This window comes from Marmota flaviventris, chromosome 11 (assembly GCF_047511675.1).
Source record: "Marmota flaviventris isolate mMarFla1 chromosome 11, mMarFla1.hap1, whole genome shotgun sequence".
In the NCBI taxonomy this organism is placed as follows: domain Eukaryota; kingdom Metazoa; phylum Chordata; class Mammalia; order Rodentia; family Sciuridae; genus Marmota; species Marmota flaviventris.
In genome coordinates this window covers 9,286,998-9,301,954 of record NC_092508.1, presented here as the reverse complement: position 1 = coordinate 9,301,954, position 14,957 = coordinate 9,286,998, and the positions used below count along the sequence as shown (strand labels likewise).

The following is a 14,957-nucleotide window of genomic DNA, read 5'->3' as shown; positions in this document are numbered from 1 at the left end:
TAAAAGTAGTAACCGCGGGTTCCAGGAACTTATCTTTGTTGCTGTGATCGTTCAGTAAGGTAGGGAAATACACGTGACATTTTTACTTTCATGTTTTATTACCCCCATTGTAACCAGAATCTGGAACGACACTCCTCAAATATGAGTCCAGTGAAAGTAATTAGAAATTCAAAGAAAAGCCAGATGAAAGGCGAAACCTGGATGTGGAAGAAGAGCAGATACCTCCTGGGGGATGGGGACCGATGAGCAATGACCGATGACCTCATGGAGCTCTCAGGTGTAACTTTGAACTCTGGGCAAGACTCAGTACCCAGGAAGGACTCTGAGGACCTGTTCGAATGAGATGGAAAAGGACCCTCAGAGGAACAAGGACGGAGGTGAACGGACAGAAGAGCTGGGATATGAACGTGCAGTGCTGGAAGCAGCATCCAGGCAGTTCCGACAGCTTGCTGCCCTTGGAAAGATTGCTGTAAAGTATGCCACTGTCCTTACCCAGACGTACATACACATGAAAGAAACGTCTCGGTTTCTCCATACGAAGGAATTGAAATAGCAGGGACATTTAGAAGTCCTAGAACCTGAAAAGCTCTGCGTTTATTTCACTCACAACTGTGGTTGCAAAGAAAGTCTTGACAAATAAACATCATGAGACTTATTTTAAAGACTATATTCAAAGATGTATAGGACAGTGGTTAGGAGCTGGAGAGCCCAGATGCCTGGGTCTCAATTTCTGGCTATGACCTCAGGCAAGTTATTTGCTGTCTTGGGCCTCAGTTTTCTGTCTGTTAAGTGGAAACATTAATAATGTTCCCTGCATAGAAGTACCATGAGGGTCAAATTAGTAGGCAGAGTGAGAGATCTAAGTGTTGAGCTTTATTTACCCAATATTAACTAACCTGTGCTAACACAGAACATGATCTGTATGTAGCTAGGGTTATTGGAGCAGGTGAGGGCAAGATGAATAAAGTTCATTTCCTTCTCTCAGGGATGGCTCAGGAAAATGGGGACAAACAATCAACACCAGTGTTATGGTTTGGATGTGAGGTGTCCCCCAAAAGCTCACATGTGAAACAATGCAAGAAGGTTCCGAGGAAAAATGATTGGGTTATGAGAGCCTTAACCCAATCAGTGAATTAATCACTGATAGGGATTAACTGAGTGGTAAGTGACGTGGTGGGGTGTGGCTGGAGGAGGGGGAATCAGGGTGTGGCTAAGGCATATATATTTTGTATCTGGAGAGTGGAGTCTCTCTCTGCTTCCTGACCACCATGTGAGCTGCTTCCCTTCGCCACACTTCCGCCATGACGCCCTGCCTCCCCTTGAGCCCTGAGGAACGGAGCCTGCTGTCCAGGGACTAAGACCTCTACAATTGTTCTGATGGGGTCCTTTAGTCACAGCGGTGAAAAAGCTGACTAAAACAACCAGCGTGCAGAGAGGAGTGGGGAGGAAGCAGGAGGGTCAGGGCCTCAGAGCTCCACAACAGTCTGACAATTTGAGGCAATTTTCAAACTTGCTCTCAGAGTGTGGCTGACGGGAGAGAGCTCCTGGGGACACGGGCTCTTTTCAAAGGGCCAGATGTTCTGTCAGCTTAGTTCCTACAAGGGCTACCCTACAACAGGCCCCACCTCCTACTGGGGAGCTTCAAACCCTTGGCTAGGAGTCCTCCAGAGGGTGACTAAACCCCTGCTGGTCTTCCACAGAGGGAGGCCTCCCAATGAAGGACTTCATAGAAACTGTCATCCACTCCCTGGGAAAGTGCTGCGTTTCCTCTGAGCTTTCTCTAGGCAGCCTTGGGGGGGGGGGGGGGGGGGGGCTGAGAGGCCACACTCTCAGGTTCAAGTGACACTCCAAGGCCTGGTGCTGTGCTTAGCCTTGGCCGGGACTTCTTCCAGAGCCACCCCACACCTGCTCCCGGGCATCTCCATGCCGACAGCAAAGAGCCCTCAAACCCAACATAACCAAACAGAGCCCGGCTCCATTTTTCTGCTTCTTCCCAGACAGAACAGCCAACTGAAAGGTGGCAAAGCACACTGCTGCCACCTCGTCCCCTCAGCCACCACACACCATCCTTCTCTAGATCCTGTCTACTTTACCCTCCAAGTTCTCTTGAATCTAGCAGCTTCTCTCCTGGTCCAATTCTATCCTTCTGTTCCAAGGAGCCCCGCGCTATGTGTTCTGCCCTGCCACTCTGTCCCCAGCCTTCTCTCTTATTTCCTCTTGTCTCTCACCCATTTATGCTCCACACCGTTACTGCATGAATGTTTCAAATTCCCTGTTTAAATGTATCAGTGGTTTAACAGTAATAACTGTAATGAAGACAATGATGATGAAAACAGCGAACGTGTACTGAGCACGTGGGCGGATACTCTCCTAAGCCCTCTGTCTGCATCATCCCTTGGAATCAATACGCTGACTTGTGAAGCAAGCATTATCCTCTCCTCCGTTTTACAGATTGAAGCCCCGAGGCACTAAGAGGTGGATCCCTTGCCCATGAACCAAACCTGGGGAGTAAGTGGTGGAACTGGACCTCAAACTTAAGCCTCTGTCTCCCTCCTTCCAGACTGAAGATGAAGGGCCGCCCTCTGCCCCATCAAGCCCCACTAGCCTGCCCTGCCCCTTTGACCTGCTGCCACCATGTCCCCGACTTCCTAGCTTAGCCACACCTTCAACCATACCATCTCCTCCCTCTCTTCTTTCAGGATTTTGGCACATAGGAGATTCTGCTAACCCTCAAGGCTTAGCAGATCCCTTCTGTTCATCTCTGAGGCATCAACTGCATGCCATTATATACTTTTGCCAACCATTAAATCCTAGGACCTAAAACTGCACCTGGCATACAGCAAGTGCTCAGAAAATCTCTACCAACTACAAAAGGAAGTATGAGTGGAAGCAAAACTCCTAGCTTCTACTTCAAGAGTCACCATTTATACCAGTAGATTTTGTACAATGTCCCCCTCTCTGAGCCTCTGGGAACCATTGTGATTTTCTAGTAAAAAATCAAAGCAATATTAATAACAAAGCACTTGGAGTCATCCAAACTCTTTCGCAAAAATCCCTTTGGATCCCACAATGACCCTGAAGACTGCCCTTGACCAAACAGCAAGGTTGCCACCAGAGGTAGGTGGCAACTGACTCATCAAGGGTGTGACAAAGCTCTGAAGCAGTGCAGCAAGATCAGAAGTGAGTGGCCGTGGTGCTGCCTGCTCAGCTGTTGAGTCCTCCAAAGGGTGACTAAACCCTGCTGGTCTTCCACACAGGGAGACCTCCCTTGGTAACTGTCCAGGCTTTCCCACTTGTTTGCCTGTGTTCAAAAGAAAGCTGGGGTGGGGGATCGGGTCCATCACCATGGTGACCACAGAGACCCACACAGAGGGGGACACTGGGGGCACCACAGCCATCCTGCCCTGCCCCAACCTCAGCCCCAGCCTCTGCACAGAAGCTGGGAGATGAGAGTCTGCCCTTCTTTAGTGAACACTCATTTCTCCAAACATTAAAGAGTGTGGGGGTGGGGGTCGGGGGCTGGGTCATGGCTCAGTGGTAGAGTGCTTGCCTCACACGTGTGAGCCACTGGGTTCGATCCTCAGCACCACATAAAAATAAAGAAATCACACGAAGGTGTTGCGTCCATCTATAACTAATAATAAAAAAATAAAGAGCACGAGGAGTTGCTGGTCACAGGAGCAGCTTCTGCGGACCCAAGCCCTTGCAAGGCCATGGCCTCTTATAAACACCAATCTGGCCATGTTATGGTTTAGGGTAGGTGTCCCCCAAAAGCTCAATGTGAGACAGTGCAGGAAAGTTTAGAGGTGAAAGGAGTGGGTTATGAGAGTTTGACCTAGTCCGTGGATTCATTTCCTGCCTGGTACCTGTAGGCAGGTAGGGTGTGGCTGGAGGAGGTGGGTCACTGGGGGCCTTGGGGGTTTACATATTGTCCCTGAGGGGCACTCTCTCCTTGCCATGTCCCCAGCTGCTTTCCTCCACCACACACTTCTGCCATGATGATCTGCCTCACCCCAGGCCCTGAGGAGTGGAGCTGGCTGGCTGTGGACTCAGACCTCTGAAACCATGAGCCCCCAAAGAAACTTCCCCTCTAAAATTGTTCTTGTCAGGTCTTTCAGCCACAGCAGCAATAAAACTGACTCACTCACACCGTCCACACCACTGCCCACCTCCACCCCCAGCCAGGGCGGTTTGGGGTAGAGCCAGTGCAGAGATACTGCCCCACATATTCAGGCTCCAGGCCACATCTGGGCAGAAGGTGTGGCTCTACTTTATGTAGTTGTCAATGTCAATTCTGTGGACCAGGAGCTTACACGGAGGTTTTAAGGGAAAAAACAACTCTAATGTCACGTTATTCTTACAACCCTGAAGGTTTAAAGAAATCCCTCCCATAGCATCCCCCCAAGCAGAAATGTGCAAGATCATTCCCTGAACACCAGACCAGTACCTGCCTGTGATTATCTGTCCATTTCTTCAGGAGAAACAAACAGTAAAACTGTTTTTAAAAATAAAAGTGGCCCCTAAAGATGTGGCTTTCCAGGTGACTTGAATTTTCTAAGACATTATAAAGCTGACATAAACACTAAAGTAGGTGAACTTTATGTTGAATTCTTTACGTGGACAGATATCAAAAAACAAATCATTTCTGGGCATGGTGATGCACACTTATCATTCCAGGGATTCTGGAAGCTGAGGCAGGAGGATCACAAGTTTGAGGCCAGACTTAGCAATTCAGTGAGGTCCAAAGCAATTTAGCAAGCCGTTGTCTCAGAATAAAAAATAAAAAGGGCCGGGGATGTGATTCAGTGGTTGTTATGGTTTGGATGTGAGATGTCCCCCCAAAGCTCATGTGTGAGACAATGAAAGAAGGTTCAGAGGAGAAATGATTGGGTTGTAGGAGTCTTAACCTAATCAGTGATTTAAACCCTGATGGGATTAACTGAGTGGTGGCTGGAGGCAGGTGGGGTGTGGCTGAAGGAAGTGGTTAATTGGGTGTGTGGCTATGGGTATATATTTTGTATCTGGCAAGTAGAGTCTCTCTTTCTGCCTCCTGGTCACCATGATGTGATCTGCTTTCCTCCCCGACTCTCTCTGGCCATGATGTTCAGCCTCACCTTGAGCCCCGAGGAATGGAGCCGGCCTTCTATGGACTAAGATCTCTGAGACCATGAGCCTCAAATAAACTTTTCCCCCTCTATAATGTGCTGGTAGGATACTTTAGTCACAGCAGCAAAAAAGCTGACTAAAACAGTGTTCAAGTACCTCTGGGTTCAATCCCCCCCCCTCCAAAAATGAAATAAGCTTACAAAATAGGAATCTTAACAAGTGAAATCAGAAAGAGACTCTATTTCACCCTATTTCATTATAGAAATTCATTTCAATGCCTAAATAGAAGTCACTGAAATTCCTACATTATGTCTAATATTCAAACATAATTTTTCAAGTTATTGTAGCATAGTTTTTTTTTTTAAAAGGAGTCATCTATTTTTACTTCACAATTGAAACAAAATAGAATGTGCATTTGTGCAGAGATTTCGGAAATTCAGAGTAGAAAGCTGATCAAGCTAATTTATGATTTAAAGTGGAAAAGGCCAAGCATCACTAGGATAATGAAGGGTTTTTACCTTCTGGACACTGGCAGGTGAATCCATTGAGACTAGACACGCACGTGGCTCCATTTCTGCACGGATCTAAGATGCAATAATCAATCTGGGACTGGCAGAGCTCTCCAGTATAACCTGTGCAAAACGAGAGGTGCATTTTAGGAAATGCACTATTCCAGAACCTCCAGGAGCCCGCCCCCCGCCCCCCGATTGGGTGGACTTAACTGGTACCCACCCAAGGATGCAGAAGCCTTGGGGCTAGTCTCTCAGCCACTCTTAGATATCTGTCATTTAGTTTTATAACCAGAAATAATCATAGCACTTTAGAATCCATTAAAAAAAAAAATCAGTTGCTTTGTAAAACTGTTTTCCTGCAAAAGAAGTCTTTTCTACAGGGTCTGTTTTATCTTGTCCCAGCCTCCAGAAGCTCAGATTGAATGCCAGCATCCCTGTCGACAGCTTCCTTCTGACTTGAGAATTTACAGTGCTCTGCTTGAAGTAAGTTAGCTGATGGCCACTTCCCCCTAGGTCACAGCAATACCTCTGTAAATGGCATTAGGAAAATGTCTGGGTATTAAAATTTTGAATTTATAATATTTTAGAGCTAGAGGAACCCATCTGTTTTAATTCTGTGTCTTATCCCCTCATTTTAAAGATAAACAGATTGAGGCACTTATAATGCTAAGCACATTAATATATTATTCTTAATACTTATTTGACTCATAAATCCGATTCTAAATTCTCTGTGAAGCCAGCCTCCCATGGTGATTTTGTTGGATAGTAACATAATCACATGCATGTGAACAGGAAATAAGGGTGTAAATCTACTACTACACCTGGGGCCAAAAAGCTTTAAATAAATTCCATATTTTTTATTAATTGTGAAAACAAAGCCCTCCAGAGAGACAATTAAAAAAAAAAAAACTAGCATACTAATATACTTCTCATCTTAAAGTGGTCAATGGTTTGAAAGAAAAATTGGAAACTACAGGACATGAAATCAAAAGAGGGGGGAAAAAGCTGCTCTTAATTACGTTATTTAAGTGACAGGAGCATTAATACTGTGGAGATGGTTTCTATCATAGATTTTTATGCAAGATATTTTCTAAATGATTATAATAGTACTGCAACATTTTATATATTCCTACCATGGTTTTAACAACATAAAAAACTTTGTCTTTCTGAATTAATAGCTTTGAAAGGCTGTCATTAGCACTTGCATAAGAGATTTGCAAAGATAAATAAATGATATTAGATGAAAGATCATTTGCCTGGGCTTCAATTACCTGCCACACTAGTATAAATTACAGATTGTGGATTCATTTGCAATTCTGCTCCTCCTCTCATGGTGGAAAAAAATTCTAGAAGATTCTAGCTAATTCATGGGTACGAGAAGATGGGTAAGATAGGCCTGTGAGTTAAAAATTCCCTCTTTTAAAAATCCAGAACAGAATATTTTAATATGATAATACTATGCTAAGAATATATTTTCAAATGGCATCTCTAAATTCAAAGTACAGGACAGTGAATTGTTTTTATGAGGAATGCTAGGAATAATTTTGGCTAAAAATAATGGCTAATATTTATCATGGAGCACTTATGTTTTACCTATATATTGACTCCTCCTCACGGCAACCCCCTAAGGTCACTCCCATTTCACAAATAAGGAAACTGAGGATTAGGGAGGTCAAGTAATTCACATAAAGTCATCCAGGAGTCACATGCTTGTGTCCAGTCCCTTAAACACAACATCATACCTAAGGCACTAAGTATTGCTAACATCAACAAACATGGATTCATTTTTATTTATTAATTTTTTTAGGACTGGGAATTGAACCCAGGACACCCTACATTGAGCTACACCCCAGCACTTTTTATTTTATTTTTATTCTGAGACAGGCTGACCTCAAACTTGTGATCCTGCTCCCTCAGCCTCCAGAATAACAGAGATCACAGGTGAGTGCCATCATGCTTAGTAAACATGGATCTAGTATGAAGGAAAAATCAAAGAAAATAATGGAAAGAAACAAATCCTCATAGATACAGAGACAGATAAAAAGTAAAATCATAAATGCTCCATTCATGACTTAAATATTCTTGCATAACTTACAGCCTATGTGTCATATGCTTGGTCTGGACATGGCAAGAATGATTTTTTTAATCCCTGCCTTCAAATATTCTATAATATGGCTAGAAAAGTATGTTTATGAAATCTATAACTGATTACGAGTGGTAAGTTCTTAGAGGCAGTATGGATGGTGTCATGAGTCCTGTCATGCAAAGACCTGGGACCACAGAATCAGATGCAAACATGAACGACAGCCAGGAGGCAATTAGGTATCATTTAAAAGGACTATATGTCCCTATCAGACAGAAAGAGTAGAAGAATAACATAGGCTTCTGTGGACTTCAAGGTTCCTTAAAGAAAATTGTGGCAACCACTTTCTTTGAATTTGTATTCGGGAATTTCCAACATAAACATAAACTGGAATGCGAACTTCACAAACCAATCACCTAGCTTCAATAATTATTGAAATATTAACATTCCTATGTTTGATTTCATCGGGTCTCCTCTTATGTTCATATTTTCCCCACGAGAGCATTTTAAAACAAATTTCATTTCATCTGTAAATATTTTAATGTATAAAAAGAGATTGTTCCAAAGATTATTTTTAATGTCCTTGTTAATTAGCATTTGGTCTCATTTACAAATTCCAATTGAACACTTTCAACTATATTGATTGTTATCAAAATTTTCCTTTTTAAGAACCACATTTGACTTATAATATACAAATATTCCTATGCATATAATTAGTTCTTATAGATCCAATAACTTCAACCTATAAGATAAATCTTACCTGCTGTTCAATGCTCCAGTACCATATGCAAGATTTGTAAGGTTTCAACCTAAGAGGCTAATTCACATTTTTTAATGTGCTGGGGGTTTGAGGTTGTCAGGATGGTTTGGGGGTCACACCAGCATTTAGTGAGTGAAGAGGTTGAAGTTTTGCACTCCTTGAGATGGCCTTAGGCAACAGAGTTGTCACATTCAAAATGCCAAAAGCACCCCTCCAATAAGGAGCTCAGTCTGACATGAACACTATAATTACTACTTTTCTTTTCCCCTTAGTTTTCAGGTCTTTAAAGTTTCATTTGTTTGTTTGCTGTCTGGTTTTAGTTTTGTCTTTGTTTTCTGCAGAATTTGTATGTGTGTGTGTGTGTGTGTGTGTGTGTGTGTGTGAGAGAGAGAGAGAGAGAGAGAGACAAGGTCTCACTAAGTTGTGGAGGCTGATCTCCAATTTGCAATCCTCCTGCCCCAGCCTCCTGATTACAGGCTTGTGTACTGTGTGCCCAACTGTGTTAAAGATTTGGAAAGAATGAGACCATGGAATTGTGGTGGGAAAGACTAAGTGGAGTCACCAGACCACACTGGCCTGTCTACAAGTTCGCTGTTACTGCAGATGAAAAGCAGTAGTGGAGGAATGTGGGTGTGATGGCGCGGGGGGGGGGGGGGGGGGGGGGGGGGCAGGGAGGCAGGCTGGGGTGATGGGGTTGTAGGATCACAGGGCATCTTTTTCTGTAGGTGAATCTTAGAGCAGTAGTTCAGGCCCTGCTGCTTGTCCCTACCTGGCTTGTCAAGAGAATCCAGGCCTTGTTGTCGGCCTGGGCTGAGCTACTAGCTGGAGGCTCCAAATTTATTGTTGCCTGCATCAAACCCACCAGCTGAGGAGGCCATCTCTGGGAGGAGAAAGGACAAGGAGCCTTGAGCATCCTGAGCCTGGATCAAGGGGCTCTCAAATGTCAGCGAGTCCTTTCCTGAGCCCTCGGAGAGCAAAGACTTGCCCCGAGCTGTCAGATCATGTACACACCACGCTCTGGACTGGGTACCTAACACTTCCCACATCACCCTTTCTGCGTCTTTTTTTTTTTTTTTTAATGCAGTCTCATAACTTAGGAGTCAACACAAAATGGGTGACTGTAGGAATTCAAGTTAAAAAAATCGTTAAAGCTTTGCCTAGGTTCTTCCTTCGATCTGGTTGAAAGTTGGTCTCTTCTCTGGGGAGTAAAGTAACCATGCCAACCGTAAATATTCCCTTACTCTACTAAAGTAACAGAGGACCTTGGAGATGTGGAGGCAAGACTGCAAGTGCCAACCGCCACAGGTGGGAAAGGTGACGTGTGCAGCCGTTTCTGTGGGTCACGGAGGATGTGCTCTAGCACATATGCGAGTGGGCATTTCCCCCTCAAGGGTCCATGCCATAAATTTCCAAGTGGACAGTTGTCAAGGTATGGAGAGAAGCTCATGGAAAGGCACAGACTTGTGCAGAAAAGGTGTGACTGTCTGGTACACTTTCCTGAAAACGCACAACACTGACAACCTTCCTTCACTGTGGTTTTCAAATGAAAAACTCTGTACCTAAGACAGAGGTGAGAATCAGTAATTGCCCAAGTTCCCTCTCTTCCAGCTAGTGATGTGGCTCCTCCTGACAGCCAGACTGTAAGCACGAATGGACCATCTTCCAAATAACTGTCACAACCCGATCACACCTTTTATATGATCCAGTTCCCGACATCACCGCCTCTTGCTAGGGCTCCAGCGTGCTTTCCCAGCTCTTCGCTCCACACCAGCTTTCTTATAAGCTATTCTCCATGACAGATGGCCAGAGGGAGATTCTTAAGATATTTGTATCCTATCACTCCTATGTCTAAACCCATCCAGTGGTTGCCCAAAGGGTTTGGAATAAAGCCCAAACACTGTGCCTGGTGTCTAAAGGCCCAACATGATGTGGCCTCTGTCTCTCTCATCTTCATCCACTGTCCCCTGTGACCACAGTGCTGCGGCCACCTTGGAGGACTAGGAGAGGTACAGTTGCGCTTCATCAGCAGGATCAGGAAGTACAGACAGCAGAGATCAGAAGTGAATCAGGAGTAGAGGTCCTCACAGAAAAGTAACCTCTAAATTAGAGAAGGGGATGGAAAAATGCCTCAAGGAGGGAAGAAGTCAACTTCAACTTCAGCAGGGGTCACAAAGAAGATCAGAACATCTGAGCAGTGGAGTTCCTGAACCTAGAGGCTGTGGGGTGTGCAATCAGGTTCATTTGGAGAGTTACCCGCTTGGAGTCCCTGTCGTTGGAGGCAATGAAAGGGAGGTGTGGGTTGCGTGAGTTCTTCTCACAGACAGGAGAAGTGCCCTAGGTGCCCAGATCTCAGGACGCAGTGAAAAATGCCTTTTCCAAAAGCAGCCTTGGTCTTCTGGATACTGGCTCCATTTCATTTGGGTCAAGAACTACAAATAGCTTAGAATAATAAAGCTGAACTTTTAACGGTATGAGTCTTTTAATCCCAGAAGAGAGAGAACCAAATATGGAGATGGCCTTGGTCCAACCAGGGTATTGCCACTTTGTGTTTGGATTAGGCCGATCTATACACACTGGGAGGCCAAGAATAGGAACTGGCTGAGAAAATATGGACTCTGTCAGACAGGGTTCCAGATTAAAACGTACACTTGAGAATTGATTTTTGATGGATGAGTTAGAGTTGAACTAAGGTCAGGTTAGTTCACACTGAGATGTTGAGCAGAGCTTGATAATCACTATTGTTTTTGAAGTTTAATTCCCACAAGGGAGCAAAGACAATGGATAATTCCTGTGCACAAAGGCCATTTTAGAACGTCAGAGACCTCAGTCCCCGCTGTCACTTGGCATGGCTCGTCCCTCTGACTCTGCATCCTTTCGGGTTGCTCTGCCAATTAGTTGCATCTAAGCTCAGAAGTTGCCTGCTCAGACCTCAGCCTGGGCCCTCCTTTACTTTTGGACTTGGCTGTATCTGGCTGACGACATAGGCATATGCTCACCGGCCACCCTAGTAGGCAACCCAGGGAGAAGGCTGGAGTCCTCGGTTGTCCTCCCAGGGCTTGGGCTCTACCACGTTGTCCCGTCATCGCCTGAAACGATTTTCTTACCAGTTCCCCTTCAATAACTCACTTGTACTTACACATGCTTCCCCCTCCTAGAACATTCTCAACTCCCTGAGAATCAGGACTTTGACTTGTTAACTGGACCCTTAAAACTTAAAACTTTTCCTGCACCAATATTTGTCAAAGGAATGCATCCATTTATTTGAAGTTTTGCCCTGAAATCGCTGTATCTTTTATTGTAGATTTGCCTCTCTCTAAGCAATACGATCTAGAACAGCAATGGATGAAATATGCTAGCCATTCTTTTTCCTAATTCACATTAAAATAAACACAGAGCTATTAATTTTTTTAAAAAATGGTTACCTCAAAAAGGTGCTATCAGAAAGCACCTTAGGTGCTCCAAGGGCCTGCACCCCGCCCCCTAATTTGGGAAACTGCAAAGAGCAATTGCCCTGCTCAAAGGCCCCACCCTCCTCAGCCAGCCTGAGAGAACTCAGCGGAGCCTCTTCTGAGTGTTGGTCTGGCCTCTCCTGTGAGCGCCCCGCACCTCCAACAGGGCCCTGGTACATCAGCTGGGCTGAGACAGAGTTCTTCACCTTTTCTTCCTCAACAGCCCCACCCACAGTTGATTCCTCAAGCTGATTCTCCCCCAGGGTCATCTGGCAATGCCTGTCATCCATTATCACGCCCTTCGGGGTGCTGCAGGCACCCCAGGAAGCTGCCAAACCATGTCCAATACATGACAGTCCCCACAACCAAGAAGCGTCCAGTCCAAAAACGCCCCTAAGGCCAAACCTTGGTTTAATCGTTGCCACGTTAGTCCTTTACAATAAAAACCTTTGTTTTTGTCTGGATGCCTCCTGCTTCCCTTAAACAGAATCTCTTCCTTTGCAAAGAAAGACACAATGTGATGGAAGAATTTTAAAAATCAGAATTCTTGGGCTGGGGATGTGGCTCAAGCGGTAGCGTGCTTGCCTGGAATGCACGGGGCACTGGGTTCGATCCTCAGCACCACATAAAAATAAAATAAAGATGTTGTGTCCACCGAAAACTAAAAAATAAATATTAAAAAAATTCTCTCTCTCCTTTTCTCTTTAAAAAAAGAATCATAATTCTTAGGAATACTTATGACCTCTAGCAAATTAAAGAACATGTTAAATTATGTTATTTGACTCCAAAAACTTTAAGTTACCAATGAAACTGTAATCATAATATTCTACAAATATCTACAAAGATTCTACAAAGAAATAAATAATAGGTTCAAAAATAGAGAAGTATTGAAAATACTGATCAGGATCACAGAGGGCTTATTGTTTCTTTGGAGAACAAATATAAGAAAAGTCTTGACTCAGGGTCGTGCCTCATGTTATAGGAAATAAGCCAGACTCAGAAAGGCCAGGGTAGGAGGGGTTCTCTCTTATGTGGAAGCTAGAGAGGAAAAGAGGGGAAAGTGGGGCAGGACCTCATGAATACAAAAGGAAGACCAGTCGAAAAAAAGGATGGGTAAGGAAGGCCAGGGGAGATATTCGGGAGTGGACCTGACCAAATTATGTTACATGCATGTACAAATACATCACAGTGAGTCCTGCCATTACGTATAAGTATAGTGCACCAATAAAAATGTCAAATGATATTTAAAAATATTAGCTGGTGACTGAAGCCTAGAAGAGAGGCGATTCATTAAAAAGAAGCTAGGCGGAACCGGCCATGACGCCTGCAGGAATCTGCCCCAAACTGTAGGGCCACTTGGTGTTAGCAGATTATACTTCATCTAATATGGACTGGGAGTGCTTGATTTTAGATTTAGCTATAAAATACAATTTAAAGTTTCTAAGGATATGGAAAGAGAAGAAGAGCTAAGTTTCCCTGTGAGAATGGCTGGGAGGAAACTGTATCCAAACAGTACTGCTCTGATTTCCGGCAACATTACAGAACCTCCACCCTCGCCCCACCTACCCACATAGCATTATCCACACTGCCTGCACTCTTGCAATGAAAGAAAACTTTCTGGAGGTCAAAGGCAAATACATGAGGTATAAGAGAAGTTAGCTAAATGAGACAGACTCTTTAAAAAATGGGGGGGCGGCAATTGATCAATTGTGGGTTAAAAAAAAAAAAAATCTTCCCTGAACAGTCATTTTTGGACATGATGTTTGTTTCATGATTGCTTTCCTGAAAAAGATTCCTCTGTGTTGCTCCATGAGGGAGAATCTAATTGTTTCTTTGGAGAGCTGTCCTGAAAGCTTCCTAGGTGGGAATTGTAGCAACAGCTATTTTTAACTCTCCTGGTCTTTTTATAGCCTGGTCTGTGCAGTGAAGTGAAGCTGCTGAATTTGGGCTGAAAGTCTGATGCTACCAAAAGAACTCACTATGGGCTCTCACCCCCAGGGAATCAGAGCAGCCCGAGGGGCCTCTGCACTGCAGCTGAGATGGAGTACCTAATATTAGCACACTGAAGCAAGAAATAAATAGCAGGAATCTGCGCACCATCATGATATTCCATCTCTGTGGCATTCAATTTCAAAGGCAGAAGGCAAAAATTATTTAACAGGAAAAAAAAAAAAGTAATATCTTCCGGAAAGAGAAAAACCAACACATCTGGACAGATGCAAACTGATTTGAAAACCAAAGGCAAAGAAGGAATGATGTATGTGGCTCATCTGTGAAAGGCAGCCAACAAGATATAATTAAAGTGGTGATGTATAATAACAACGAAAGCATAAGAGAAAGCGGACATTCATCAGAATTAGAAAAATTAGTCTCAAGGTTAGGGAAAACATAGCCATGTGCAGTAAGTAAACAGGCAAGAGGCACAGTGGCAAGGACAGTGGTGGGGGGGTCAAAGTTCCCGGATGGTGATGCACCACCAGCTGAGTGAGCTCATGCAGGATGGACTTGACCTTCATCTATCTCTGTCATGGGTGAAAGGAAGCTAAAGATAGCTAGTTCCCAGGACACTCATCAAGAGGGAAGGAGATCGGCTCTAAGCAGCAGGCGCCATTTCTATCAAGTGTGTCCTGAATCCACAATAGCTCTCAGTGTGCCTGGCGTGTTCTAGGTGGCTCGATATTTTTTTAATGAATGTAGAACTTATGGATTTTAAAACTACAAAGCTATATGCCAGTAGCACTTGATCTCTGTTTTTAACAGGCAATTTAGAGCAGTGGTTCTCAAAGTGTGGTCACTCAGACCTGCAGCAACAGCACTACCTGGAAACTTATTTCAAATGCATCATCCCTCAACTTCTGAAGCCCAGCACGGTGAGGCTTACGAAGGCTCCCAGGCGATTCTAAAGTAAAGTACATGCTGACCTGGGAACAAGGAGCAAGCAGTCTTTTAATATCAACTATTAATATCATTCATCTAGAATTACACATACAATTCAGATTATGGAGGGAAAAAAAACAGAAGCTAATGGGTGAAAGTCAACCATTGAA

The 14,957-nt window shown here is 44.2% G+C and overlaps 1 protein-coding gene across 1 annotated transcript in view; it reads right to left on the bottom strand.

The window, feature by feature from the left end:
• The window catches only part of Dner (delta/notch like EGF repeat containing), a 291,214-nt gene that overhangs the window by 84,805 nt on the left and 191,452 nt on the right, over positions 1-14,957 (bottom strand). Inside the window, exon 7 of the mRNA XM_027942023.2 lies at positions 5,625-5,738. Within this exon, the coding sequence (XP_027797824.2) occupies positions 5,625-5,738 (114 nt within the window). The remainder of the gene's footprint in view (positions 1-5,624; positions 5,739-14,957) is intronic.